The sequence below is a fragment of the Larimichthys crocea genome, chromosome XIII (genome assembly GCF_000972845.2).
Source record: "Larimichthys crocea isolate SSNF chromosome XIII, L_crocea_2.0, whole genome shotgun sequence".
NCBI lineage: Eukaryota > Metazoa > Chordata > Actinopteri > Sciaenidae > Larimichthys > Larimichthys crocea.
In genome coordinates, this window is record NC_040023.1 from 48,022,381 (window position 1) to 48,049,915 (window position 27,535).

Here is a 27,535-nt window from a genome sequence, read left to right on the forward strand (position 1 = left end):
GTACTTTAGAGGACTCGAGTGTAAGATTTAGTGGCATCTAGCAGTGTAGTTGCAGATTGCAGGAGAAACTACAGTGGCCACGAAAAATACCCTATTATGGGGCCAGTGTTTGTTTTGTCCGATAGGGCTAAGATAAAAACATGGCGGTGCAAGGTGGTACACAACTTTGAAAAAGAACCACTATGGTATAATTCCTACCAAAATTAAAGTAGCATTGAAACTTCTTCAGTTAAACCATACCTGTATCCAATATTTTTTTGTATATGTGTATGGTTTAAATCTTTGAATTAATGTGATGTGTGAGATATGTGTGTGATGAAAGAGCTGTGCAATTTTGTATGAAGTTATTTGATTTTGTGGCACAGAATTGAGGATTTTTATTCAGAATACTAGTTTTGCAAGAGATAAATTGATCTGAAATAACAAAGTGCGGGGTTAAAGTTGGCAGATAGAAGCCGAACATTTTAGATTTTATGTCCTATAGGAAATCTCTTGAGCTGTAACCAGGGGAAAATGTAGATAGTCAGTTTAACATGTCTGTAAGTATTACATTTATTACTGCCATATGTGTGGCTCACAATACTACAGAGGCCCTCTAGGCTAGAGATTACAACTTTGTTTTTCTAAGGCCACAGTAGTACTGACATTTACGGGTATTGCTAGCCAACAGCTGCCCGACTGATGAAAACAGACTGAGACGGAGCATGAGGGTGTGTAAGTGCCTTTTTGGGGGAAAATACTGACTTTTAAAAGGGGGTTGGGGACAGAGACAAAAGAAGGGCAGTCATGAAATAAAGCCTCCATCTAGGTAATTTAGTAGCGCATGGAAAAGCATAGCTAAAAGGTTAATCAGAGTGCAACAGAGCGGCATATAGCTACTTAGGGAGGGGGCAATGCTGCCGTCAGCGTTCTAGCAATTTTGGGCAGAGAGCTTGCTAGTGTAAAGCATGACAGATGTGTGATCAATGCATCAATGTTAGAAAACGACAACATGCAAGAAGTGGTATTAGCATATTGCAAAGGACAGCACAGATGAAGAGGGCAATCGAATTTCTATCCAGATGCCACATACACGTTTGACACATCTGGACCTACAGTAGTGACACAGACAGCTTGTTTTTATAATAAATGCAATAAATACAGAGAGCATTTAAAGTAGACCAATGATAATGTGATACAGTAGCCACACAAATAAAGCAGCTGCATAGCCACACCACAACACTCTCCTGTCCACGATGCTGCCATATTGATCACCACTTCCCAGCAGTCATTATGTCACTAGCATTGTCACAGCCAGATCCCCAGTGTATTCTGCTCTGCTCTGCGGTAGGCAGCTGTGATATCAGCCAAGTCAAGGTCAGTTACAAAAAGTTTATTTAAGAAATAATTTTTTTCTCGATGCAAAGATGTTTGGTTTTTTTGTGGTTTTGTAAAGACGTTGGTTGCAAACAAAAAATAAAGCAGAAAATTGTGGCCTCGCACACAGGAGTAAAGTGCTCTGTGTAGTTAAAAAGGTCTGTATCTGCGGGAGGAAGTGAGCGTTTACACAAAGCTGTGTTGACATGGAGCTCGCCGTTTTGTGCCCCGCTCCACAAATAGACCAACACACACTCTGCCACGCATGACAAAACAGCAGAAATTACAGCAGGAACACCGTGTGTTCGTGTCACACTGGAGCAGGTAAAGTAGTTCCCACATTTTCTCAGAGTCGGTACACGGTGTTGCAGGAAGAGGGAGAGGAAAAGCAGCGATGTGTATCCCTGATCAATCTTTAATCAATAGACAAAAAGGAGCACTGTGACAGGAAATCAAAAGGGACAGAGGTGATTGCCCCTCTAGAGACGGAGAACAGGGCTTATCATGATGGTCATGTGTGAACGCTATCAAACACAAACGCTTCACAGATCCTCACGTGTTCTCCTGTCTCATTGAGTTTGTCTGCCTTTTCTGTTGATGTGTTTTTCTGTCTAACCATCTGTCCAGCATGACTAGCCAGCTGCCTGCCTGTCTTTCTTCATCTCGAAGCTGGATACCTTTCAATCTAGCAACTATTTTAGAACTAAAGACGTTCACAATATGAGATTAGAGATAATATGGTTAAAGCTGGCAGCTGCATATTCCGAACATGCCAACGACAAACTCCTTAAAGACAACAGTAATTGCAGCATGTTTGCACTCAGATGAAATGTCCTGGTTTAGACTTTGGACATTTTTCCAAGCTAAGAGCCAACTGACAATGTTGGCAGAGTGCTTTGCCGTCATGCCACAGCCACAAGGTAATGACGGTGAGCAAAACAAGAGAAGCCTCTAAATAAGACCAATTACCTTCCAAAATGGAATTATAATTTTTTTAAAACGAGCCCACTATCGTAGTTTCCTCTACCTGAGCAGAGCTGACGATGATGAATCCAGACCAGTGCTACTCAGAAAGATCACATTTACATCATTTGAATCTGTCAACATTTTTCCATGCACCCAAAGTCCATGTCTACTGCCATGTGGATACAACTAAATATCACTCCATCAGTCTGTTTGTACTATACCTGATGCAGCTGTAGTGTTTGAAGGTGCTGGCAGCCTTTTGACATTCCAGACAGAGCTGGATCGCACCTGGATAGTCTTCCTCCTAAAGGAACAGAGCAGTGATGACATGTTAGAAAATACAATATATTGACTGTGGTTACATGTACAGTACAGTCTGGGAAATGTTAAAAAAAAAAGAACCACATACAAAGGCAACAAAGATTGATTATTCTGAATGGCTTCTTTTGTCTGATCCAGTTTGATCTTAAAAAAAAAGGTTGTTACAGCAGATACTCTGTAAATAACCAAGAATTACACGAAGTGACAGTCAAATCAATTCCATGTGCTATAGCTGACCTTCACATTTGTCGCATTTGTCAGAGCGTCTAGTGTTTGTGTGGGTTCAGCTTTCAATGTAGAATCCCTGCTGATGTTTGACCTTTCAAGACAATTATGAACATATCTCTGCATGTCTGTTTGTGTGTATAAAAAGGATTACAATACCTCAAGCATCTCGCTGAGTCTTACATCTGTTCTTTGCTGTGAGGGGGGAGAATGACAGGAGGAAAACATGAATACGTCAATAACAGGACACAATGATAAGTGATAACGGGTTCAACGCCGGTTCAACTTTCCTGTTGTGACCGTGTCTGTAGATGATTAAACGATTAGAACAAATGAAAGGAGCAAGTTAGCAAATGAGAAGAACAGGTCCAATGATTATTCTAGACTACGTCTATTCATTTCACAACAGTGGGATGTCATGCAGTGTGTTTATAACATCTCAGGATTTTGCAGTAGGAAGGTTCCTTCAGATTACAGTGCACATGAATTGACTATTTGAGTACAACTCCTTTTCACACTGGCCTTAGGAAGTCACTCAATAAAGTTGCCGGTCAGAAACACATATTAATCAACTATAAAAGTACAAAAATAACTGTGTTTGGTTACCATTAGTGACCATGTTTTACACAATTAATTCAAATGATAGCTGGTAGACAACTGTCTGAGCTTTATCCAGCTTTGATGATGAATTAAACGGACATCACATTAGATGTTGGAACAATGTGCAGATCATAGCACTCACTTGGTGCTGAAAGTAATTTAAAATGACAATCCACAAAAAGCATGCTATTATTTGGCACTAAGGAAGCATTTTTCAAAGGCAGATAATAGGTCAGGCTCAATTGTGCACAACATTGTGAGTGCTTAGGGTAGTAAAGCTGTAGCAAAACATTTGGATCTGGACACTTAAGTGTGTTTCTCTGGTCTCCAGTGCAAAGCAGTTTCAAACTAAATATGTTGCATATAAACTATATGTCTAACTTTACCAGCGTCTTGATGGTCCTTAGTGACTTAAGCAGGCCTGTTAGAAGTTGTCGTCTCCTCTGATTGGCCAAGAGACCCAGGCTGGCTCCTGTGAATCCCTCCTTCGCTACGCTCAGTTGCCTGGCAAAGAAGACAGAAGAGTTTGTCACTTACGACCATACCAGACATAAGAATATATGAAGGGAAGGAATGTCATCATGGTTATGAGAAAAGCACTTCATATGCAGATTTGGTCTGAATAGACCATTTCAGCAGCTATTATATCATTACATCATTTAGTGAATAGATAGTATGCAATTGAACACTATTACCTCCTTGCATTAGTACAAATGACTGCTGCCAACTGGAGGTTAGTCTGCAAAGCCGTTACTCGCTCCAGCTCCTGTGAACAAGAACAAAGACAGGGAATAAGAAAAAAAAAACAGCGTTTAGTTAAGTTTAATCTTTTAGATTTCATATTATTTTTAATAATAAACATTCAAACAGAAATGTATATTTTGTGCTACCAAACAGCCCCATAACCTAATCCTATGATGCAGAGGACACATAAAATCTATAGGACACAAATATAACATAAGACTACTTCAATGACAGGGCTATCAGTGAAAAATGCCTGTAATGATGCAGTTTACTGAGCAAATCCTCCCTCTAAATGCTGCACAGACTTGAACAGTATCACATGCACATATATCAGAGCACTCTTCAGTACAATGCATCCTGCTGGGAGCATTTTATAAAAGGACCAATATTATAGATTATGCTATAATTGTAAGTCAGCGCCTCCGATGTGTAATGAAGTTCAATAGAACAACTTTAAAAATGTACAAGAAATTACAGAAAATCTTCCTTTTTTTCAGAGCTCTGACATTTAGAAGAGGATCAATGAGCACCACAAGTTCACTTATTAGGCCATTTCAGTGACCTCTGTAGAGAACAAACACTCCCAAAGCCAAAGTAAGGCTGAAGGACAAATTGAATTGCCGTTATATTTTTGACTACCACTTCTCCTTGTTTTTATTTTCTTGATCTGCCAGATGTCATGCCTGAGGACGAAGATGCTTGTTCTTTGATCTTATTTTTCAATGTTGTATCACCCCTCTGCAAAAGAGATCCAGTGTTCAAACTGTCCTCATAACACTGTCAAGCATAAGACAACCTTTTACCAACAGAATATGGTCTGAGGAAATTCATTTTCAACGGTGATAAAATGACCAAAAACAACATAAAAGTGGCACTTCAGCTGTGGGTATGAGATCAATGATCCCATTTAAACCAATCTGCCCTCATGATCTTGAGTGTTGACAAAGACCTTGACAACCCAAAACAGTTTGCAAGAGCTGATTCAATACTGAGGTTTTCTCTGAGGGGACGTGTACCATGCGACTTTCCTGCTCAGGGTCTATGAAATTGGGACTGTTAGACAAAATCAGTATGCTGTTATACTAATTCAAAGAGCATTATTGACGTTAACACATGGCAGAGAGATCAATAAACTGCTCACAGGTTCATTTACTTTTAAATTACTTTTAAAGTAAAGTAATTCTTGCTAAGAAAGTAAACAATGGTTTGAAATGTGGATATGATAACTTAAAAATATAAGAACTACCCATTTAGACTTGCTAGAACACAGAAACTTTTATTAAATAAGTTCATAAGCATTGGTAGTAACAGTTTATTAACACATGAAACTGCCATGATGGTGTTGGTACACCCACACGTACTTTAAAATGTTTGCTCTCAAAACGCCCTTGCACTCTAAGCATCTGGGCTGACTCACCAGCTCCCACTGAGGAACTGAATCCATCAGATTGATTCACATACTGGGAGCAGTACAGACACAACTGTAAACTTCTACTGTGTCTAGACCGAGTCATTTTCAACAGAATTTACTAAACCCAGACTGATAAAAAGTTCACAGGGGAAGAGGATCGAGCTGCACCGGCAAATCCTAAACTCCTGACCTCAACAATATAGTGAAATAAAGTTTAAATTGTAAAAAAGTATCAATGATTGACATATATATCAATCAATGGTAAATAATACTCTGTGCAGTTACAAAAGAGTATAAATCTAGTCGAGGAAGGAAGCATTTTTCTTAACTGCATCCAGCAAAAACTAATCTTTCGCTTCACCACACCTACACGTACTCCCTTTGACACGATGTCCATTATCAACACTGTAATACTGTACAAAGCAAACACTCAGGCCATCGTGTAACGTAGAAACATTCAGAAATGTGCACAAATCCACACAGGGAAAGACGTAAACAGCTTGAATACACACATGCAGCATCAAACAGAATCACACACGGACAAGTGGTCACCATGCCGAGTGCTCAGTGCGTAGCCCGAGGCTTCAATTTGTTGTTATTCCACTGCTCTGAGCAGTCTATCCCGTCTGTAAGCCACAGTTAACCTGACTGACAGAGAGCTCAATCTGATTAGTAACTGTGTGCACTGGTGAACAATTGGTCAGTCAGGTTTTAGTGGATAAAGAGGTTAAAGAGCCAGTATGCATGAGGGAGATAAACATGATACATGAAATAAATTAAAGTGAAGAGAGTCTGAATTCCCCTAAATAACAACAGACAAATGCCACTATGTCTGCGCTGTGCAGAGGAATGGTTGGCTTGCTCAGGAACAAACTATACACACAAACTCCTACAGTCCCCTCAAACATGGGTGCTTGGGTGTAGATATAAAAGTCTCATTCTAAGGTAACATAAACACAACTATTCTTATTTTAATTATGAATATTATATTCCATTTCTGGCAATAGATACCCTTAAATGTTACACACTGGACCTTTAAAGTTCATCACATACAGGTGGAGCTCCATTCACCTCAAGCGTGTATGGTAGCAACCTAGAGCCCACATGGAGTCACTAAATTATACAAACACGGCTTCATGATTAATACCATGAGGCCCCCGACTGTTGAGGTATAAACACTGGTGCGTTAATAAATTCAATCTGAAATGCTCATAGCATCATCTGAACTGCCAGTTTCAGTATCGCTAAGAGTAGCAGTACTATTCAAATCCCTAGCTGTTCTGTCCCAGTTGCCTTTTGTTGTCAATTACATGGGGGTTTTAACCCCATGTAATTGGTCAGACAAATTACCAATCTCTTTCAAAAGGAGGCAACTAGGAAACACAAACAAAGGCACAAGCAGTAGTCGTGATGAATAAGTGTTTCCAGTGGGAAATAATTGAAGACCATTCACCATTCATTTCCAGTGGTGTTGAGTGCCCTGGTCAGGCCTGCCGAGTGCAAAGTCATTACAACTTGGACTCCCACAAGGTGATCTTTCTTTAGCCACTCAGTTGTAAACTGTCAATTATTTTAAATCGCCCCACAACCAGTTTTATCGATCGAGTAGTTTAACCTTCGTTTTCTCTTCCTTTCAATTTAACTTTAAAACACCCAAACTATAAGAACAAAAAAAAAAAAAAGGCAGCAAATGAGAAAGCACATTTGTGACCCTTTCTGAGTGCAAGCAGAGGCCACGTGTCACCTGAGGGCAGCGACGGTGATCAGAAGCAGCTCCCGAAAGAAAAAAAAGGATAGTCACTACATAGCCATGAATCACATCAGGCGCTTAGCAGCCCGTCCTTTCGAGCTCTGAGGCATGAGCGTACGTGCCTGCACAAGTTATTCATCCACCAATGTGTTTAGTGGCACACAAGCAATGTGGAGAAGTGGCATTTTGCCCTGTGGCTGAGTTTGTGCAGCAGTATGTGTTTCTGTGTACATGTTTGATAAAATATCACTTGGTGGAGGTAGAAGAAGACGTGGGAAGGAAAAACAATGGAGAAAATAGTGTGGAGGAAAAGCCCATGAAATACAGGTATAGGTATTTTGTAGCAAATACAAAACAGTGAGGGGAGTATTTGCCTGGGCGTATGCAACAAATAAATCTTCAAATCAAGAGACAAGACACACACAGAGACAAGTATCGTCATTGCTTTTGGTTTCTGTCAGTCTCCAAATATTTCTGAGAGGTAGGAAATGATTTTCATTGTGCCATTAATGCAATGACGTAGAAACTAAAGCTCCCTCTGAACTCCACAGGGCATTTGTAGACCAAGTGATTCTGGGCTGAGAAGGGTCAATGGAAGTGCCCCCCAAAGTCCCTGGCAACATCTACTAATAGGTCCTGCTGTCATTCTGACTCTGCAGAGTCACACGAAGGGTCACAGAAATAATGATCAATTTACTATTCATAGACTGACCTTCAGATGGTTTAATAATGATGGTAATTTCACTGCAATTTCACTACAGATCAAATTTGTCAAAGCTTTCCATCGTCTGCTGTGTCTTGCTGGCATCAAAGCTTCACTGACTACGCAGAAATTCGACCTTCCTATCCCAAACTTCAATGGGGGTATATCTGAAGGGACGAGTGAAGTTTGACTTCGAAGTAAGTTGAAGACAGACACAAATAAAATCGACACATCATAGATCTTTCATCTACTGCCTCAAGCGGTCCACTCGATGCAACCACAAATTACATAAAATGTACACAGGGTCACACACAAGGGGACATGGTCACCATGCCGAGTGCTCAGTACGTAGCCCGAGGCTTCAATTTGTTGTTATTCCACTGCTCTGAGCAGTCTATCCCGTCTGTAAGCCACATTTAACCTGACTGACAGAGGGCTCAATCTGATTAGTAACTGTGTGCACTGGTGAATAATTGGTCAGTCGGGTTTTAGTGGATAAAGAGGTTAAAGAGCCAGTATGCATGAGGGAGATAAACTAAAAACAATACACGGATTAAGTTTCAGCAAAGAGAGTCTGAACTCCACTATAACAGACAAACGCTGTTTATAGTTGATATGTAGCATTTTCAAGTACAATTAAACTATACCAACCGATTCCTACAGTGTCCACAAACACAGGCGCTGGTGTGGGAAGGGAAGGTCAAGTAGGAGGAGATGTTTAGTCACAAGGGAGATCTTTCTGCCAGGCTTCTTTATTCATATATTCATAACAGGTCCTCCCTGTGACCCTCCATCACATTGACTATGCACCAGCTCCCCATTACCCACATCGTAATGATGGCGCTGCTGCTTGGGCCCTGCCCCAGTTAGCTTTTTGTGCATAAAGGTGAATAGAAAAACAAAGTTGAATGACATTTAGGAGTGCAGTGACGCAGTGAATTTATAATTTCTCCATCCATATTCACACGCAATTACCTAAAGAGAATTATGCCATCACATGTCGACACATATCAACAACCCTATTGCCTGACAATCTCTAGTCTTTTAAATGAAACCACCTCAATACCCCCATGTATTTGGCAGGTATGATCACCGAGGTTGGATAAATTACTCTGTCAAAAGGAGGCAACTGGGGAACACAAACAAAAACACCAGCTGTCAGTCAGCCTCCAAAAAAAGGTATAGAGTCATTTCTCTTCTTTTCTATGTAGCAGCAGGTTCAACTACACTTAGCTCATGTTTTGGAGGCTTGATAAGAAAGTTGTTTTGGCTAGAGGGTGTATGAGATGAATGAGATGACATCACATGAAATTTATCAGATAAATTAAATCTGTTGAAAGGATCATTCTGACTTATTACCAAAGCAAAGACTAAGTATCTTATTTCTTGTTCAAAGGACATTGTCGCACTCACTGGTTCATTCCAGTTCACCGCAACACCCCAAGGCGATCAAAGAATGGATTCTGAGGACTATCTTCTGAATGAAAACGAGATTATTGTCACCTTTTTCCTTATCCGCGGATGGATTCAAATTTTCTATTGCCATGGTTACGTAAATTCTACCTTATCCTTATCTCCATCCTGACACAGGAAGACATCCGCTGACTCCCTGATAGCATCAAAATAACCTCATGTCCAATCATAACAAGTCATGAGTTGAGAAAAGATTAGAACGGATATGATTTGGAAAGAAATTTCAGGAGCTGAAATATTTCTTTAAGATGACAGAAAATGAAAAGACAGAAATTGTTGTTTAATGTGGTCATAAGTTGACAGTGGAAGCATACCTTGACATAAGCAGGCTGTTTCTCCAGAATGAGATCGGCGACCTTTTTGGAAACCTACAGAGAGAGAGGGAGAAGAAAAAGATAAGAATTGTCAAACATATATTAAAGAGATGTTTTGATGTTCTTGACAAATGTCACCACCACCCCCAGAAAAAAAAGAGTAATTTAAGGACGCAGCAGCACAAATAACCGTCACTGATTTCTGTATTTAATGCTCAATACAGCCAAAGCCTTTTGTGAGCGTCTTCCTCTGTCAGTTCTTTTTCATTCAGTGTCTTTCACAATAACATCATTCACAGACGTCTCTGTTCTCTCTCTTCCTATTGTGTTTTCCAATGTTCTCTCCACTCCCTTGTCCCTTTTACCAGTTTTACACAGCTGTGGTGAAATTACAATTATTAAAAGAGCATATGCCCTGCTTATGGCATAAAGCACAGTGAGCAAGGTCATGAGGTCAGTATGACCCCTCTGCTGTTTAGTGTTGCCCACTGCCACTTTTATTAGAGAAGGGCAAAGCTGAAGAACACTGAGAGTTAATGGAAATTAAATGAATCGTAGCCTCACCTACACTGAAGGACCATACAAATAAGGTTGTACCGAGCGAAGGTGAACTCTTACAGATGACTCATTCAAGGCTTACAACGTTTTTCCAAAAAGTCAGAGGATTGTAAGCTATAAGTAAGCTTGTTACATTTCTTTTACTCTGTCCTTGCATACCATACAAGTGTAAGTGTCATGAAAGTCGAGCTGATAATAACTTTCCAGTTGCCCCAAGATTGTAACAATCGATTAACCCTGATGACATCATTATGACATCATAACACAGGAAGTTACAGGAAGGGGTTATTTAATAAAAAAGCTTTAAAAAATGAGGGTAATAGATGCACCATGCAACCAAAAATGTAGAAAATAAATATATCTAATAAAAAATTTACATACGCATGAATGCTCGGTTGGGAAGAAGTCCAGAATAAATGAAGCTAAAACACTCACTATAAATATAAGTGGTGGAATTCAATATTCAGGACAGACAGATGTAACCGGCCATCTTTCTCCCACTCACTTCCAGGTCCTTCCTGTAACTATGCACACCAACGCACGCACACGGAGAGTGTTTTACGGTAGGCGCGAGTTCATCCAAAATAGTGAGGGAAGTGTTCAATACTTGCTAATGTGCAGGCTAAAGAGGCGAGGATGACATTTCAACATGTGTTAAGTATGCACGGCGGCCGACTGGAGGCCTGAACAGATGGCGAATGCTCAGTTGAAGCCGTTCATTCCACAGGAGTATATCCGTCATTTGACATTCAAATTTATGAAACAGATTTTTTTTAAAATTCAGTAATTGGAAGAAGAGCAAGAACAAGATTATGGCAGAAAAACTAAAAAATAAATAAATAAAGTGGAACAATTTAAAGAAGCACAAAACATACCCTCAACTATTCACAAAGTTGATGCAAATTTAGGCCATCATGCCACCTATTGACCAGAATACATAACACTAAAACTTTTAAAAGTCAAAGAGTCTAAACACATAATGGAAACACAGCAGTGAGCAACTCAACCCTCCCACCTGAACCACAAGGCCAAAGTCATTAGCTCTCAGCTCGCCCTTATATACACAAATGGAGGCTAATTGTGCAGTAGCTGGGTTGTAAAAGCAAGCACGGTGCCTGTAATATTTAGCAGATGGAGTAAATGTTGTCCAAAACTAGTGACTGGCAGTAAACATTCATCAGTGAGACAATAAATGCATTTTTCACAGCACTAAAATATGCCAGGGAGACAAAAATGAGGAAATATTTTGGAAGTCACAGGAGATGCCTCGTGCAGACTACAGCGTGCATCTCACACACATCATTTTCTAGAAATCAATGAGAGTGAACATGTCTGGACGGTTTATCAAGTACTCGCTCATTAGCAACAATGCTGTTACAGCACACATATATATTTAGTCTCAGTAAGAACATGTTTGCTACTTCTTTCTTTCTTTCAAAGTGTTTACTGAGATGTATCAAGCAATTAAGGCTAAATTAGCTGGCACTAATTAGGGCCAGCAGCAGTGAAAAAGGATCAAGCGGCTACGTAGTAATGAAGGTCAGTGCTCCTGATGAAGAGAGCTGAGGGCAGACAGAGAGTAAACTCACACAGTGAGGGTTTCCACTTTAAACAGAAAGCAATAGAACCCATATTCACTTTGAAGCAGCGGTCTCATACGCTGCTCCTGCACTTGTGGGAAGAGGTCTTGTTTGTGTTGCAGACACACACAAAAAAGCAATCCAAATTGCCAAATGAAAACAACAAATTTATTTTAAAAGGTTCAGAGTCTCTCTGGGCTGGGTATCAGTACTGAAATAACCCCAAACCAAAATCTGCCAGTCAAATGATACCTCAAATGTTTTTGTACTCAGTTCTGGAAAAAAAATGAGCATTTGCATCATTTTCTCACAGCAACAACTGCAAGCATTCTTTGATTTAATGCGATGTGTGATGGGACCACTACCGCAGCTACTGCTAACAGCTACATAGGTCTACATAAGTCAAGCGTGGTGTATTTGACAGAGCTGGCAGTTCAGCATGCACGACTGTCTGTAACATCTCATAAAATAAAAGCATGAAATGTGGAAGGACTTGGAATATGTGTAACATGATGAAGCTCAAGGCCAACGACTTCTTCAACACCAGATATCGAATGAAATAGTCTTTTGGTTTATCGGTATCAATATCAATACTGGTATCATATTTTTTTAACAAATACCCAGTGGACTGACTGATTTCTAAATACAGTGTTGCTGTGCTTTGAAGTTGCGCGTTTATGTCTCTTTTTCCTGCTGTGATGTGATCTCCAATAATAATAATAATACTGCAATAATCTGAGCATGAAAAAAGACATTTAAAAAAGGAGCCAAAGACTATGAACCATCTGTAAACTCAAAGGACTCTACTTCCCTCCTATCTCCTTCTTCTGTTGTACGTACCTACATATTCAAGCCTTCCTTCTCTACTCCTTCACCTGTTTCTTTCTCATGCTCTCTGTCACAAATCGGGTTAAACCGGCACCCTGCTGTCAAGATTAAAAGGTCTCCCTACACCCAGTCTCTCAGGGCTCGATAGCAAGACCATTGCACACATTTCAAACAGGACATCACACACTCACTCGACCGTATCTTCACTGTACTGCCCTCTGGAAGCACGTACAGGTCCCTCAGGCGCAGAAGAGTTTGCTGAGGCAAAAGTCTGGTACTGACAGCCGCAGCAGCCTTGAACAGGGCGACTCGCTGAGGGAACTTCGAGTCTTGTTTTCATGTTGTTTTGCACGTCGTTATTGTTCATGCATTTCTCTCTGTCACTGCTGTCTCTTCCCTGTGATGAATAATACTGTGATAAACAATTTCCCTCCAGGGACAATGAAGTATTTTCACACACACACACAGACACACAATCACCTGAACCTTCCTCTGAACAGCATGACATTATTTCAGCCTGATTGAGGCAGTTAAAGCGAAGGTTGCATAAGCATCGCTAACTTTATAAAAAAAAAAAAAAAAACATAGCAGAGCGAGGGAATACATTATTGCTGCAGGAGGGGTAGTCATCTCTAGCTTTCAAGTTTCATTAAAAATTGAATACGTTCATCCTCGTTATTAACATCCCCTCCTCCGACATGTCTGCAGTCTACACGCCTGTGAAGTAAGTTACTTTGAGATCGATGGGAACTTTAATGCAAAATGTAGTGATGCTTCGCATGAGTTGTCGCTAAAAAATAAAATTAAACACTGTGAGTATGTTGTTTGTTTCAAGTATTTTAGGCAACAGTAGACAAATACAGTCAATACAAGATCTCAGATCTCAGATGGATAATATAAGTATGTGTATAAGCAATATAAGCAGGGCTTTCTAGCATTTGTGTGTTTAATTGGGAGCCACAACACACTGCGTCTCGCACTTTCACCATCAAACCGAAGTCCCGCTGCATGAAACAGCAATTTGCCCCGAGACTAGCCTCTCGTAGCCTTGTGTTAGAGGGGCCAATTAGGCTTGTATACTGTGACGGACAAAGTGGGCAGTTATTCCCTACAGTGGATGACTCAGAAGAGGGGAATAAAAAGGGAAAAAGAGGGTGTCAACACGCCACTTCGCGCACAGCAGGAGCAGGAAGAAATAGTGGCAAAGAGTGGGTCAAGTACAAGCAGTACACATGGTACATACGCACACACCCACTTGCTTTATAGCTTTACTAATGGCGTCGCAGCATGGAGACTTTTCATATCACCTACCATAAGGAGAGGTCCCATGTTGAGAATCTGAGGTTACACTTCACTTCTTCAGGCCATGCTGCATTTAACACACTGACGACTACATGCCTCTGCAGGCTTAGGTGTGTGTGTGTGTGTGTGTGTGTGTGTGTGTGTGTATGTCCAGTATAAATGCACACCTATAACATGCCCACATGTAGAGACGGCTGTTGCATCTGAAGCAGCAGAAGATTGGCAATATGTACAGTACACACATCATCCACACGCATGACTTCACAACACAATATGTGCTAAGGAAAAAAAAAAAAGGGGGGATGAAGGATTATTTTGCAGCACAATTTCAAATGAATTCTGCTCTGCTACTATATCTCATACTTCCTCCCGTCTCATTTGCAATGCATAAGACAACATTGATTTTTACCAGATATCAAGCGTTGAAACTCCCCGCACTGAACCAAATCAAAGTATATAATCAATCACGCAGGCTCCCTCCTTAAGGCAACAGGGAACTCTGCTGATTTGAAAAACAAATATTTTTACCAAACATATTTCAAAAGAAAGTGTCAAAGTGGCATTTTTTTAATTTTTATATGGCAGAAGGCTCCACATTAACCAGTACCCACCTACTGCGTCTGGGAGGAATGAGAGTGATAGTTGTAGTGTCTGTTAAAACCAGACAATATAAAATATGGACGTCATATCTGTGACGTCACCCACAGGTTTCTGAAGAGCCGTTGTTAAACTCTCTCCCTCTCTCTCTCTCTGGCTGTCGCCGTAATGGCAGTCCTGCCTCTGCCGCCTCCTGGGTAATCCAAGATCACAAGACGCCTGGGTGCTCAAACTAACTGCCTGTAATGGCACCCACCTGTCAATCAAAGCGCCCGCGCTGTAACATACAGTAATTTCAACGGGTGAGTTATATAGAAATTCTTATGGCGATCAACTCCTGTAGTCTTCATCAAGTGGTTGTTTGAGGGGCTGCAAGTTTTTTGCACTTGTGAATTGATTTGTCTTCACAGTCACGGAGGTTGCCACTTGGTTAAAACATTAACTGTGAAAAACAAAGCCATTATTCATAACTTGCAACAGGTGTAATCTCCATCTCCTGCTAAATATTCTAAAAATACCCGACTACTTTTAGGTAGAAAAACACAAATAGAGTATATTTTTGTTAGGTAAGGTAAGGTCAGGTAACAGACCTGTGTAATTTAACGTGCCCAAGGGAACTGAGCTAACATAACTTCAGAGAGAAGAAAAGCTTGAAAATGAAATACAAAACAAATCAAAAGGTTTAGAGGTATATGCTGAAAATATTTTACAAAGCCTCGGGGCACTGAGGTAGACAAACTGGGAGACGGTTTGCTCATATAGACTCAAGATTGCTGGTTTCCATTGATGAGTTTTCTGAAAAAAAAAAAAAAAAACATAGCTGCGGATTTTCCACCTGACAGCACAGTGGACCAATTATAATGGCTATTCCAATAAACCAGGGAGAGGATATCTCTGATAGCACGTTGGTGCAATATTAGGCTTTAATAACGTGTAGGCCTTACCATTGCTACAGGCCACAAAATCTGGAGCGTCCTCCCAAATAACCAGACAGCTCTGTCAAAAATGTCAAAATAAGGGACATGTACAAAATAGAGGAGGTGTATACGAAATAGATTTGGCAAAAAACAATAAAAGCAGAGCTGAGTGATGGAGACAAACAGGTGTGCCAAAGTAAAGAAGCTTGTCAGGAAAGAGGGTAAATGGGAAATCCGCACTGGACTGTGTGGATTGAGGGTGCGGGGGGAGGTGAAGCTACTCTCTCTCTCTCTCCCACATGTTTCCATAAATAGAAATCTGTTGACAGGCCAGCACTCCAGTCTGAAACTGCGTGTACCTGACTGACCTCAAAATGATGGCCACTATGGAAATGCTCCTGCTGAGGCCCGCAGGAGGAAAACACAGTCACTGACGTCAAGAGCCTGCCATTAGATTTCAGACGCAAAGCACAAACTGCTGGGTGTAGGTCAGAATCAGTAATTTGTCTTATCCCCATGTCCCTCCCTTTTGGCTTAGAAAGGATAACTACCAGGTTGCCAATCAACAAAAAAAAAGTTCAGGGGTGTTAATGATGCATGGCATGGGCCAAAGGGTTGGGGGTATACAAGAAGTCATCAGCAGACAGACGATCTTTGGGGTGGCAAGCAAAGCAAATTGTTTCTATGAAGTAACGGAGCCAAAGCAGAACTGTAAAGCTTTTCCCGAGATGAAAACTTTCAGGCTTTCAGGGTATTGTTTTCCAAATGCATTAGCTTTCCATAATGTATGACTGCAGTGTCTGCCAGAGTGTTTTGAGTGCACTTTTCATTACTTTCATCTTTATAAAAATGGACCATAAGGTGAGATTGTTTGGTCAACTGCGGCTTTTGTGTCGCTTCATGACCAGCTCCTGGTAAAATGGTCACACTTTTGAGAAAAAGTAACTATTTGAGGATCTGAGTTACCTCCCACTGGTGCACATCTGGTTATACAAGAGAGAAAGCCCAAGAATAAGTCAAAAAGTGGACTTTTACTATTTTTAAAGTAAGCTTCAAATAATGACATCTTTTACATTCTTGATTTTTATGAAGAAAGGACCAGAAATGACCATAACACTGACACTATTCCACATGTGTGTGTGTGTGTGTGTGTGTGTGTGTGTGTATTCTGTATGACAGAAAGAGATACTTACCGCTGCTTGTTGTCTTTTCAGCTTGTCTCTGTACTCCTCCAGCTCCTGCAGGTTCAGCTCAGGAGGGAGTTTCTATAATCACACAAAGAGGCCCAAACATACAGCCTTATCGTTTGCTTACAATGCATCCTCCAACACAGGTGAAAGCACATGAGACTTCTGCAGACACATGCATACAGCTTTACGCCGCTTCCAAACGTGTGTAAACATTCGGCGTAGTTAAAGTTGCTGCTAGGTGTGTGTCAGACAAAAAACAAAACTACTCAATACTTGGCTATATCTAAGTTCTGGTGCTCAAGGCCTTTGATTTTATTTATTTTGAGAGCTAATCTTTACTCCTGAGCAAAGATATCACACAGCTGGTTTAACTGGTGAGATCTGTTAAAAATAAATAAATAAATATACTTTGCCAGATCATAAGTCAGAATAGTCATGAAGGTAGAGGATGTTCTTTAGTAAACAGCAAACAAACTCTGCTAGGGAAAGAAGATATTACAAATCCATGGCCCAAAGGATGATAGGTAATTACTTTCCCCTTGACTGAGAGTCTCATTTCAAACGGTGTAGCAATACCAAGATAAATCTAATGAGATTTCACACCCTTCCTCTGTTGCGAGGATGCAATCCATCAATCCGGGTGTCAAAGACACGCATGTGTAAGAGACAGCAGGTAACAAAAAGCTTTACCCCTGCCTCTCAGATGAAGTTCAAAATGCAGGAAATCAAATTTATTCTCATTAGAAATGCAAAACTGCTGTAACCAGAGTCACTGAAATGTGGCGGGCTTGATGGAGTTAATATTTTACGAAGGGGGCGTGGGAACTTTGGAGCGAATCATCGCTTCGCAAGTGAGTGGTCCTCATTCAGTCAATAACGCGTTCACACTGACCTCCAGTTCGTGCTGCACCATGTCGAAGGAGTCGTTGGAGAAGTAGACCTCCTCGATGCTGTCGATGATCTCCTGCTCCGCCTGGGGGTCGATTGGCTGCTCCCTCAGCTCCCGCAACTCCTCCTGAAAGAGGGCGAGACCAGCCAAAAGAGAGACAGAGAGAGAGAGAGACAGTGACAAAGAGAGACAGGGAGAAGAGGAGAGAGAAAAATAGAGAATTAAAAAGATGTCCTTGAAATCAGCACTTTAAAAAGTTCCACATTGGGACACAAACAGAAAAGGTCTAAAACAGAGAATTGCGCAACAAACAAAATCTCTAACATGAAAGTCGAGATAAACACATCAAAACAGAGGAAGAGATAAATAGGTTAGTCCAGGAAAAGAGGAAAGATGCCAGGGGAACAAAAAAGGGAGGAGAAATAGGATTAGAGGAACAAGCGGTACGGGTTAAGGATAAGGGCAAGGGTGAAGGACAACTAATGAGTGGAGATATAGTGGAGAGAGGACAGAATAAAAATGAGGCATAGAACGAGTGGCAAGCCAAAGGAAAATGGAGGTGTGGAGTGGGGGAAAAAAGGGATGAAGAAATATCTGAGTTTGTGAGAAGATTGCAACTTGTTTCGTTGCACAACTGTCATGGGAGATTGTCAGACAGCCTTGAGAGGGAAGGCGAGAAGAAAGGAATGACCAAAGAATTACAACGGAAACTTCCCATCACAGAATCTCTGAGAACATCAGAGCCGATTAACATGCTGTGCATCCGTCGAGACTTATTGCTGCAGTGCGTCTTTTAGATGGTTTTAAAACCTAATGAGTGGAGAGAAGTTGAACAACAAGGCCAAAACGAAAGCACTTCTTATTTACTAAATAAATTCCAACACCATGTATGTGAGTATGTGCATGTATGAAAAGGACGCAGGTAGGAAATAGATTTGTCTAAAAAATAAAAGTAGAGCTGAGTGAGCAGTGGAGAGAAACAGGTACAGGAGCTTGTCAGGAAGGAGGATAAACAGTACAAAAAAAATTACCATTGTGTCACTGTACACCTTTCAGTGATGACGCAAAATGATGATTCATAAGTGTCTAAAATCTTAATTTAATGCTCGGTACAGTCAGTCTAGCAGCTCTGTGAGGCTGTACTTAAACACTTAAGTGCTGAGCTGAATGTGCTCACAGTGACAGCGCCAACCTGTTAAGTGTCACATTCACCATCTTAGTTTCGTGTCTTAGTATGCCAGCATTTGCTCATCAACACAGAGGGGTGGAACATTTCTGGTAAATTTCCAATCCAGAAACTTTCCATGGGAAGTAAAGCTGGGGGATTTTGGAAATGTTCCAATTTGGAAACTTTCCATGGGAATTATTGAAAATCTTGGGAATTAACTTGAAAGTTTGGGTAATTTGGTAATTGGGTGTAAGCTAGTGCTAGCTATAGCTTATTAAGCATCTAACTTATCTGCTAGCTACTGCAGGAAAACATTTTCATGTGCTATTTGCAAGTTAAACATTAATACCATACATCAAATATATTTAACATATAATGTCACTTTATGTAGTCCACAAGCTCAAATGTGTGGCTTCAATAGTCTTGTGCTCTGCGCTCTAAACTGTGGTCCAGGTTGTAGAAATGCTCTGTGCATGTGATGGAGGAATGCACCGTGCAGGTAGGGGGCGTGGCCTCAATAGACTTGCAGTAAGCCGTGTGCTAGGTGCATGTGATGGAGGAATAGCAGATATTCAAGTGTGAAATCTGGTTGTTTTGGTCAAGATTATGCTTAAATATATTTTTCCCTGTTAAGGGCCAACCTTCAATTTAGTAAATTCCCGGTTTATTCCTATTTATTCCGATAAATTCCTGTTAATTCCCATGGAATGTTTCCAACTTTTAAAAATCCCAGAATATTGCAACCCTAAATTTAGCACTACAGGAAGTACATGTTGGGAAAACCATTAGCTGCAGGTACTGGACATGTTAATTCATGAACATGAATGAATTCCTGCACAAAGTTTTAGAGTAATGCAGCCAATAGCTGTTAGCATAACCTAAAGGTCAACCTCAGGGTGGTGCTAGAAGAAAGGTCAACAGATCATTCGGACTAATCCTCATGGGGGACACGTTTCAGTACAGTTCATCTAACAGTTGAGATATTTCAGTCTCAAACACACAGACTGACCAATCGACTGTCATTTCAATCCCACCGTAAATCTTACATTTAATCACAATATTACATCCCCTGTAAACAAAAGAGCTCGTGCTTAGTTGTTTTACTTGATGCCCTCAGTGGAAAACCTTTATTTCATGCTGAGTCTAACATCTCATTTGTGAGGGATCGATACTTTGAGGAATCAGCATATTAAAGCACTAAAAATAGACGGCAGGCTTGGGAAGAAGGTAAGCCAGGATGGATGTGGAATTATGGGATTGAATGCAATCTATGTGTATCCACGCTCTATTAAATAAAAGTATATCAATCTTTTTTAGAGATCTGCACACATCATTTCATATAGACGTCATGAGATAGTAGACACTGATCAAGTAAACCTTGTTACACACCTGCCTACCCACAAATCGTTTTCCAGCTGTTATCAGCAAGGAGTGCACAGCAAACCGATGGAGTGTGCCGCTCATGTAACTTAATCTGTTTATGTGGGAGAGTGTTTGTTGCTGAGTGACATTTATATGAGGCTGCTGAGAATCATTGTAATGTTTGCAGTCAAATATAGCCTGCTTTAATTCAATAGCAGAATCCCTTTACATATACATACCTTGTTTAAAATGTATGTGTGTGTTTGTCTCTGTGTATATGTCTGCAACCCAACACACGGACCTCCAGGCAAAGTGTGCATGCAGCCATTTCTGACTCAGGTAAAGTAGTGAGCAGAAGCCCCGGGGGAAATGCGTGGGTGGGTACGTGAGATTGGAAAGGAGGGGTAGGAGATCACTCTCTGCCTTCAAAGTGGGTGGGCGGGATATCAACTCAAATTAGAGAGAGCGCTAAAGGGGAGGGGGTGAGGTGGATGACTCACTGGTAGAGAAAGTTAGTGCACAAAGAAAAAAGGCGGAGGGACGAGCAAAACAAAAGACAGTGATGACGTCTCTCATGTGAAGCGACTCCAGTGTGTGGTTGGAGCGATTCACCTCCCCAGCGTCACTGTTCTTCCCTTTTCTTCCCATTTCTTCCATTTCTCAGTCTTCCACCTGCAGTGATGTGAAGAACCCTTGAATGACATGTGATGCCACCTCAGGTAAAGGGTTAAATAAGTCCGTTCCTTCCCTGTTGGTGGGTAGGCATAAAAACAAAACATGGCCCAGCGTGTGAATCAACATCAGGCGCAGTGAGGCTCTGATTTGGCTTTCAAATTTCACTTTGAAGGTTGAGAGACAAAAGAATGAAAGTGGAGATCGGTTAGGAGTGATGATTGAATGTGGAAAAAAAAAAATCAAGCGCAGGACAAAAAGGCCCTCATCGACGCAAAACAGGAGAGTGAATAAACAATAGGTGGTTTGTGGAAAATCCTGCGAGACATCAGGAGAGAAAGGCGGCGCAGTGTGGAGAGTGAGATGAGAGCCAGTTATTTCCACTATGGAATCATTCATTAGATGAACAAATCAAAACCTCCTCATTGTAATCAACACTGAATATTTATGCCAGCCTAACTGGGTGCATATCCTCATCTGCTTCTAAACAAGGGTTTACCACAGCTGCCCTCTCGGATATTAGAACAACATCACAACCAACAGCAATATCCAGGCTGCAACAGCGCTGTCAGCTGCTGGGTTAACGGGTAATTTAATTTGAATTTGGAAGTATGTTATTATTTTTCCTCAACAGTCACTCTCAACTGAATATCAATGAGGCAAAAAGTGTTTTCTGTATCTGTGTTGTCATGCAGTTATTATTATTATACGAGTGTGGCACCTAGAGTCATAGTTCTCAGTGAGCTGTGTTCCCCCTCAAGAAAGCCTGTGACAGGTTCGAAAAACAACAAACATGCCCTTTTCACAGCTTTATCCAACAGATCTATGGAAAACACACACGTATTGCGCACTGGAGGTACTCAGCCAATCATATTCATCCTAAATGGTTGAGGAAATAATGCAATATTAAGCTGGGGATGCACCGTGAATGTTTTGAATGAATGTTTTCTGTGTCAGGTCTTTAACTCTGATCAAATAAAAAGGTGTAATGAGCAAACTGAGGGTGACACCTAGTGGTAGGAAACAGTGGCTGCATGCACATCAAGTACTACCAGCAGGGTTGTAAGAGAAACACTGTTTGCCTCAGGGAAACCGGAGTTAGATCAAACATTTTTCAGCATTATACAGATATTTTGTAGCAGCTTCAGTAAACCTGTAGCATACTAACATTTAGGGTTACAACTAATCATTGTTTTTGTGACTTGATTGGTATGCCGATGATTTTTTTAATTAATTATTAGAAATGAGTGAAGAATTACCCTTGAGAGCCCGAAGTAATACTTTAAAATTAATTTTGATTATCTGGCCAAAACTTAGATACTCACTTTGCGATGATCAACACAATGAAAGTCCTCACGTTTGAGAAGCTAGAACAAGTAAATGTTTGACAATATTTGTTTTAAAAAATGACTGAAACTCGATAGTCTATTAATATTTTCCTTTTGTTGTATCTGTGAAATAAAAAGATTTAAAAAATAATAATTTTCCATCGCTGCATCACTCTGCATCAGCCTATATAAAGTTCACTGGAAGTCATATTTAGACTGTGGACTCGAGCGCTGCTTTTTCCACAGAGATTGTAATGATGGAAACCATAAAAGGCTCAGTCAGATTGCAGAGGTTAAGAGCTATAACACACCGCAACACCTACAAAGGAAATTCTTCAAACTGGCGCACAGATGGGCGACAGCTTTGAAGAGAAATGACTGGAAAGAGGGGGGAAAGGTTTGTTTGTTTTTTGTGTGAACCCATGAAGCAGCTTAAAATGTGAGAAACCCAGAGAGATGAACAAAAACATCAAAGTGGTTTAAATAGCTTGGTGCCATTTGGAGTAATTTAAATAAAGAATACATTTTTTAAGAATCTGCCACGGTTGTTTGTTTCACATATTAGCATTTGTTGAATGGGTGACATCTTTTCTATCTATTCCTATCATACTCCTTGGCTCATTCGCCAGCTTTACACGTAAACCTGTAGGCATTCGGTACACAGCAGCAGGTCAACAAGAGGGATCAGGTTTTCTTTGAGGGAATGGTTTCCCCTGAGGGTAAACTGCTGCTACAAGAGTCTGACCTGTATGCACATCTAACCAGCCTGACATATGTGAAAGGAAATAAAACATATGGTCCATTTCAGTAGAGAAACACTACATAATAGAAAACATAGTACACATTTGCATATTACGTTTATTCATCTCTGTAAGCACCTAGGGTCCTAACGATTATTTTCATTGGTGATTAATCTGTCGATTGTTTTCTAGAATAATTGATGAATCATTTGATCTATAAAATGTCTGAAAATACTGAAAAACATCCATGCTAGTTTTGAATAATTAATCGATTATCAAAATAGTTCTTTTTCTATCAGTGGACTGGTCAATTAGTCGCATTATCGTTGCAGCTCTGTAATCACTCAAACAGGGTTACGAAGAGGGTAAACAGCACATACTAAACTACTTCCAAAAAGGTGTAAGGTGTCAACATGAATACAGCTGAAGTATCAGGAAAATATCAGCTGTCGCTTCCTGTTATGACTACAGCAAACCAAAGGAAATGATTCATCGGTTAAGCTGTAATTGATTCATCATTTTTCACATTTTTTCCAAACACAACGCACTTTTCAAAACGGGAATATTTGATGCTTCTCTTTGTGGCATTTTCTAGGCTGAGGAATTAATTATGAAAATAATTGTCAGTTTAATGAATAATGAAATTAATGAAATTGTTGTACTCTTAGTCACAAGGACTAAAAGACTTGCCTCGTCGCCAGTCTCTGTGCAGTAATATATCATACGAAGCGGCAAATTTGCTACAGGAATTGAATAAAAATAGCTGAGAATACTAAAACTGTTTCATGTCTTCATTATGGTCTATTATATTAATTCCTGATGTCTTTAGCAAGACGCTGAACCCCCAAATTGCTAAAATTGTCAGCACCTTGCATGGAAGTGGTGAATGAGAGGCAAAATTGGAAAGTGCTTTGAATAAAAGTGTCACAGAAATGCAGCCAATTTGTCTTCCCACGCACAGCTACTCTACAACTAAAGGCTAACTACCATGTGTTCATGTTTTCCCTGCCTATGCACCATCAAACCTTCAAGTCCAAGTCCAAAATGGTGACTTGACAGCATCATTTGTCAATCTCCCCCCTCATCAGTCGTCGCCCACTACAGTGAGCCAGATGTTCCTGTCAACTCCTGGAGGATGATAAATGATGTGAGTCACGGCTAAAATGGTTGGAAACACAGGAACGGTTCCCGAACGGTAAGTATCAGATTGAAAAATATAATAGACGCATGCACTTAAGCACCTTGATCACACTGAGGCAGAGCAGCGTGTTAAGTAATACAGTGCTCCTCACAGCGGTCACGGCATATTGAGAGGATTAAAAAAGGTTTCGGTGTATACAAAGCCAGGTCTGCGTGGGTCCTATTTCATTTCCTAAGAGCTGAAAGGCCCGGCAGCAAAGTAAATAAAGTCAATACATAATATCATCAAATAATAAGACCTGTGTTTTGGTTTAAAACACAAAAGGACAGTGTTTGTACTACACACAGGAGACGCAATTCATCTGTGAGTACTAGCATATACTCCAGAGAACTCACATGCATACTAACCCTCTATCGACCTATGCCTCAGACGCAGTGAGCCAAACACAGCAGGTGTAACAAGATTTCATTCAGAATCATTCATGGGGTTATGATTTCAATCATTAACAAAAGTGAATATTTCAGATCTAAAAACAGTGTTTGATGTCTGCTTATCCAGTTTGACCACAACACCTGACACCAATCCCCAAAGCGACAGGGAGAAAAGAAACAAATCTTTCTTGAGACACTCCTCCTCTTCATTCAGGCTCCAATTACATCTGGAGAATGAATGAGTGCTTATCGTATCTGATCTGTGTCATTGGCTGGTTTTCTGAAGAAAAAAAAAAACAGGTCCTGCAACTTAGCTGTTATATAGGCCACAAAGCATTATACCAATGTGGTACAACAACAGATCAGAACATCAGATTATTAGATTATTAAATAACATGTTTATCCATCACATTTGCTGATTTATCTGCGGCAATGACACAGAGCAGAAGCTCCATCTTGAAAAAAAGCTCATCGTTGTGTTGTCTTTTTCTTGTCTCCTCACAAAAAGGACATTAAATAAACAACAGAGTCAACATTGACTGAAAAAAAAAAGTCTCTCGGCTTCACCTTTCGCAAAAACCCTCTGAAACTGACAGAAAAACACTTCCTTTTAGTCTTATCTTTTGCCGCCTGCGTCAATGTGGGCAGCAAATACTCAAATCACCAAAGCACACCACAACAAAAAAACTCAAATCGTATTGAAGCCAAACAAGGGGGACAATCAAACCAATGTCAGCCGTTAAAAGCAAACTCTTTCGGAGGGAGAGGAATTAAATGCCTGATTGAATCGGCCTGGCTGATATCACCCCGCACGGTAAATAAATAGAGTTGGTCACTTTCCAGATTGTACTCAACCACTTTAACAGAAGGTCATCGCAACAAGGCAAAGTCGAAGCAAAGCTTGCAAACGGCAGTGCATTGAGGTTTAAGTGAGTGAGTGACTATACATTATATAGAGCGGCTTCGCTCTGTCCGTTCTTGACAAACGGATAATGACACACACTTCCTGTGACTGAGCATGACGGATTGCATGTTAGAAACGCTATCACACGCGACATTTCACACTCCTCTGACTCCACCTTAAGTGATATCGATGGGAGCCTTCAGTCTTTATACACCGCTGTCTGGAAAAACGGAAAGATGTGATACAGGAAGCAGTACTAAATGTAACACAGCGCAGGCTCACCTTGACACAAATCACAAAGTAAGTACATCAACCTGACACTCTATACTATAACTGCATCTGAGCTTGACAGACTTCTTTAAATATTATGCACTGTCATGTTGTCTAAATGAGTTACTTTAAGATGACAACAGTGCCGTGCTTAAGATGACATTTAGAAACGCAGAGGTTTTGATGGCGTCCACTGTGCGTCGAAAGAAACGGACAATAGCAGCAAAATATGTGACGTTACTCAAGGAAAACAGTTGCAAGAGGCATTCAAGTACTCCACAATGAAAACAGCTTAACACAGGACTGAACGCTTCAATGCACCGCCAGCTGTTGGTGAACGACAGTTCAGGACTGAATGTTTCAATGCCCCTGCCTATCTCAGCGTCTTACTAAAGGCTCATGTCCCGACCAGGGCGTTACGCTCCGCTCATACAAACCGTCTAGTTGTACCCTCGCCTCTCGCAAAGCAAGGTCACTCTAAACTCTTTTCTGTGGTCGTCCCCAGATGGTGGAATGACCTACCAACGGCTACTAGAACAGCAACATCCCTTTCTACCTTTAAAAAACCTGTAAAAACCTTTCTGTTTCGAGAATGCTTCCCTGCCTAACAAAACTAACAACTACTCTGTGCTCCTTTACACCTTTCTCAGCTTATGTCCTCCTCTGTAAGTCGCTTTGGATAAAAGCGTCTGCTAAATGCAATGTAATGTAATAAATGTAATGTAACTTTCAAACAGAGAGGCTGATTTTACACTCGCACATGCTGCACAAATGCATCAGTCACAACAACAGTTTACCTTGCTGGGGATCCTCAGGTTCTCCACAGGACTGAGGTCTGCCATGCTCTCCTGGGGGCTTTTCAGACCCTATGAAGACAAGACTCACTGTTAGTAAAAAAAATAAAAGTCTCGTTTTATTCAGCTGTGACCAGCTGTCACACAGCTTGCTTTTCATCAGCACACTAAAGCAGCAACAAAAAAAGGAAAAAAAAAAGAAAAAGGGGGAACCGGCGGAGAGATTTGTGACAGCGATATGCTCTGTTGTGTCCATTGGTGAAGCAGAGTGTAACATGACAGCGGTGCAAGCTGAGAACTTCCCTAACCGCCCAGTTTCCACTGTTGTTGTGCTCGACTAAAGCTGAACTCACAGGTACAGCTTCCCCCCCTCTTTACTATACGTGTGTGTTCTCCGTGTGGCGTAAACAGCTCGTATCTTGTGTTAAAGTCGTCAGAAATGTGGCCCCCTTTTTTTTTTTTAAACGATGAGCTGTCAAGTTAGCCTGTTAGCTTTCAGCTAGCTGTCAATGCTAGCTACCTGGAGACATTCAGGGGACAACGTCTCGGTGTCTCTGCGCCTGCTTCGCTCACCTGCCGGGCCATGAGAGATTTGATCTTCTGCATCCTAAATCCGGCTTGTCTCAGTGGATACAAAAAATGTGTGAGTGAAGTTACAGTTTGGTTTTGTTGTCAACGATGCGCCTCCATCACTACGAGAGGGAAGCCATAGTTGACACGTCACGTGACTGGCACGGCAAGTGCCGGAAGAGCTCCGAAAGCACCCTGGGAAATGTAGTTTTTTTTTTTTTTTTTTTTTTTAAACTACAAGAATCCTACATTTGTTAAATATAGAGTACTATGAAATATGCGATTAAAAAACAAATAGCTTGTTATGGATAAAAAGAAATCATATTAAAAAGCGGTGTCAGGCATTAATAATATTGTGACAGGTGTATTGCTGTCTCACACCACTGGATGGTAGTAATTAAACATATAAAATACAAATAGAATTAACACCG

General features: G+C 40.7%; 1 protein-coding gene across 1 annotated transcript in view; it reads right to left on the reverse strand.

The window, feature by feature from the left end:
- vps50 (VPS50 subunit of EARP/GARPII complex) overlaps positions 1 to 27,272 on the reverse strand; it is a 95,539-nt gene extending 68,267 nt beyond the window's left edge. The window contains exons 1-9 of the mRNA XM_019262658.2: positions 27,108 to 27,272; positions 26,538 to 26,606; positions 17,728 to 17,850; positions 16,839 to 16,910; positions 9,864 to 9,917; positions 4,164 to 4,234; positions 3,855 to 3,972; positions 3,028 to 3,063; positions 2,544 to 2,626 (exon numbers count right to left, since the gene is read on the reverse strand). Of these exons, the coding sequence (XP_019118203.1) occupies positions 2,544 to 2,626; positions 3,028 to 3,063; positions 3,855 to 3,972; positions 4,164 to 4,234; positions 9,864 to 9,917; positions 16,839 to 16,910; positions 17,728 to 17,850; positions 26,538 to 26,606; positions 27,108 to 27,140 (659 nt within the window). The 5' untranslated portion in view covers positions 27,141 to 27,272. The remainder of the gene's footprint in view (positions 1 to 2,543; positions 2,627 to 3,027; positions 3,064 to 3,854; positions 3,973 to 4,163; positions 4,235 to 9,863; positions 9,918 to 16,838; positions 16,911 to 17,727; positions 17,851 to 26,537; positions 26,607 to 27,107) is intronic.
- Positions 27,273 to 27,535: the final 263 nt, after the last annotated feature.